At 56.2% G+C, this 1826-nt stretch overlaps 1 protein-coding gene across 1 annotated transcript in view; it reads left to right on the top strand.

The window, feature by feature from the left end:
* PIK3IP1 (phosphoinositide-3-kinase interacting protein 1) overlaps positions 1-1826 on the top strand; it is a 14232-nt gene that overhangs the window by 1622 nt on the left and 10784 nt on the right. Inside the window, exons 3-4 of the mRNA XM_045289559.1 lie at positions 553-753; positions 859-937. Coding sequence (XP_045145494.1) covers positions 553-753; positions 859-937 — 280 coding nt within the window. The remainder of the gene's footprint in view (positions 1-552; positions 754-858; positions 938-1826) is intronic.

The following is a 1826-nucleotide window of genomic DNA, read 5'->3' as shown; positions in this document are numbered from 1 at the left end:
GGGCTGGGAAGCGTGCGGTGCGCCTGGCACGGTGCTCACAACGCACCCCGCTGCCCCGCCTCGGGAAGGAGTGTGGGGCGGGGGAGGGCAGTGGGGGTAGTTGTGAAGCAACCTCTAAAGGATGGGACCACCTTTGTTAGACGCCACCGGGCTGTGGCTCCAGGGGCAGCCCGCTAGGAGTAAGTGGAGCAGCGTGGAGATTGGCACAACACTCGCTGGTTGTGACCTGCTCAGAAGGGTGCTTGGCGTGGAGGGGTGTGTGTGACTCCTGGGGAAGTTGGCACTGGGGTAAGCTCGGAGGTTAGCCAAGATGGGAACCGATGAAGAGGAGGGGGCAAGAGTGTCCTTTCTCTGCGGTTCCCTCAGTCCCCACTGGCCTGGTCTCAACCGTGAAGCATCTCAGGCTAGGCCCTTCCAGGTCTAGTGCTTGGGGCAGCGTTTGAGTCCAGTTTGGGGTATTCTAAGGTGGAGCCCCCTAACTCGCATGGAGTTCCGCTGTGGAATTCACTCAGGACAAGCTCTGATGAAAGCTGTTTTCCACCTTCCTTCCAGAGACCCCGTCCCAGGCGCCCCCAGCCCCTGGAACAGAGGAGGAGGAAGTCTCAGAAGCACCCCAGGAAGATGAAGCGCAGGCGTTCCCTCCTGCCAATGCCCTACCGGCCCGCAGCGAGGCCGCAGCCGTGCAGCCTGTGATTGGGATCAGCCAGCGGGTCCGGGTGAACCCCAAGGAGAAGAAGGATCTGGGGACCCTGGGTAGGATGACCCTTCTGCCCCCCAACCTTGCTGGATCCCTCACGAGATGCCATTTGCTGACTGTCCAGATTGTGGCTCATGGGACTTGTGCCTTCTCTTTGGCAGGCCACGTGCTGGGCATCACCATGATGGTGATCATCATTGCCATTGGAGTTGGCATCGTCTTGGGCTACACTTATAAGAGGTGAGTGTCCCTCTGGGTTCTCTTGAGAGGAGGGGCAGGGGAAGGCACACAAAGTCAAATCCGGCTACTCTGAGTCATTCTTACACAACCAGGAAGCCAGGTGTTGACAGTAGAACAGCGCACTACAGAGAGACTTGATTGTGGTCTCCACCTGGTGGCTGGATACAGCCTTTTCTCTGGTGCCGTTACTCCTCATCTGAAGGCTTAATCAGACCAGGGGTTCCAGCATCCCGTGGTACAGATGAGCAAGCTGTTGTCAGAGAAGTGAAGTGACTTACCCACTTACTCACGCTGCCTGAGAGTGGCAGAATCCGGTCCGAGTCTGGCCTTTTGGATGTTAGCTTCCCCAACTGTCTTGTCCAGGGTGCCTGGCATGGAAGGGGGTGGGGGTGGCTCTGCAGGAATTCGGCTGGCCACTCCGTGCAGGGCCAAGAGATGGAATTTTGTGTGTGTGAATTATGAAATTCTGCTGCTAATGACGTTCCACCCCCAGCCACCCTGTCTGTAGCTGGGGTTTGGGTGGGTTGAACCATCTCACTCCCTGTGATGGAGTCGATTGTGATTCACTGTCACAGAAGGAAGCAGTTGGAGAGCAGAGAGCCTGGGTACTTTTGTCACCTCATCTTGTATGAGGAAGCCCAGGAGGCTCTCTGGGACACTCAGGGACCTGGTCTGTGGTTGGGACAGTAAGCAGAGAAATAGTATTTTCAAAAGTCCCTGAGAGTGGCAGTCATTTTTGCAACCCTGGCTGACTCTGGGAAAATCATTTACCAGGCCTGGGCAAAATCCCAGAGTCTGTCTTCCAGCCCTGTGCGTTGGTACTTTTTTTTTTTCTTTCCTTAAGTGGTCTGAGCAACCCCAATCTGAGAACCATGCTTGAGCCACAGCT

This window comes from Echinops telfairi, unplaced genomic scaffold (assembly GCF_000313985.2).
Source record: "Echinops telfairi isolate 266 unplaced genomic scaffold, ASM31398v2 ScPeMD7_29;HRSCAF=101, whole genome shotgun sequence".
Classification (NCBI taxonomy): Eukaryota; Metazoa; Chordata; class Mammalia; order Afrosoricida; family Tenrecidae; genus Echinops; species Echinops telfairi.
The sequence above is the reverse complement of the archived record's forward strand: the minus strand, read 5'-3'. Positions and strand labels throughout refer to the sequence as shown.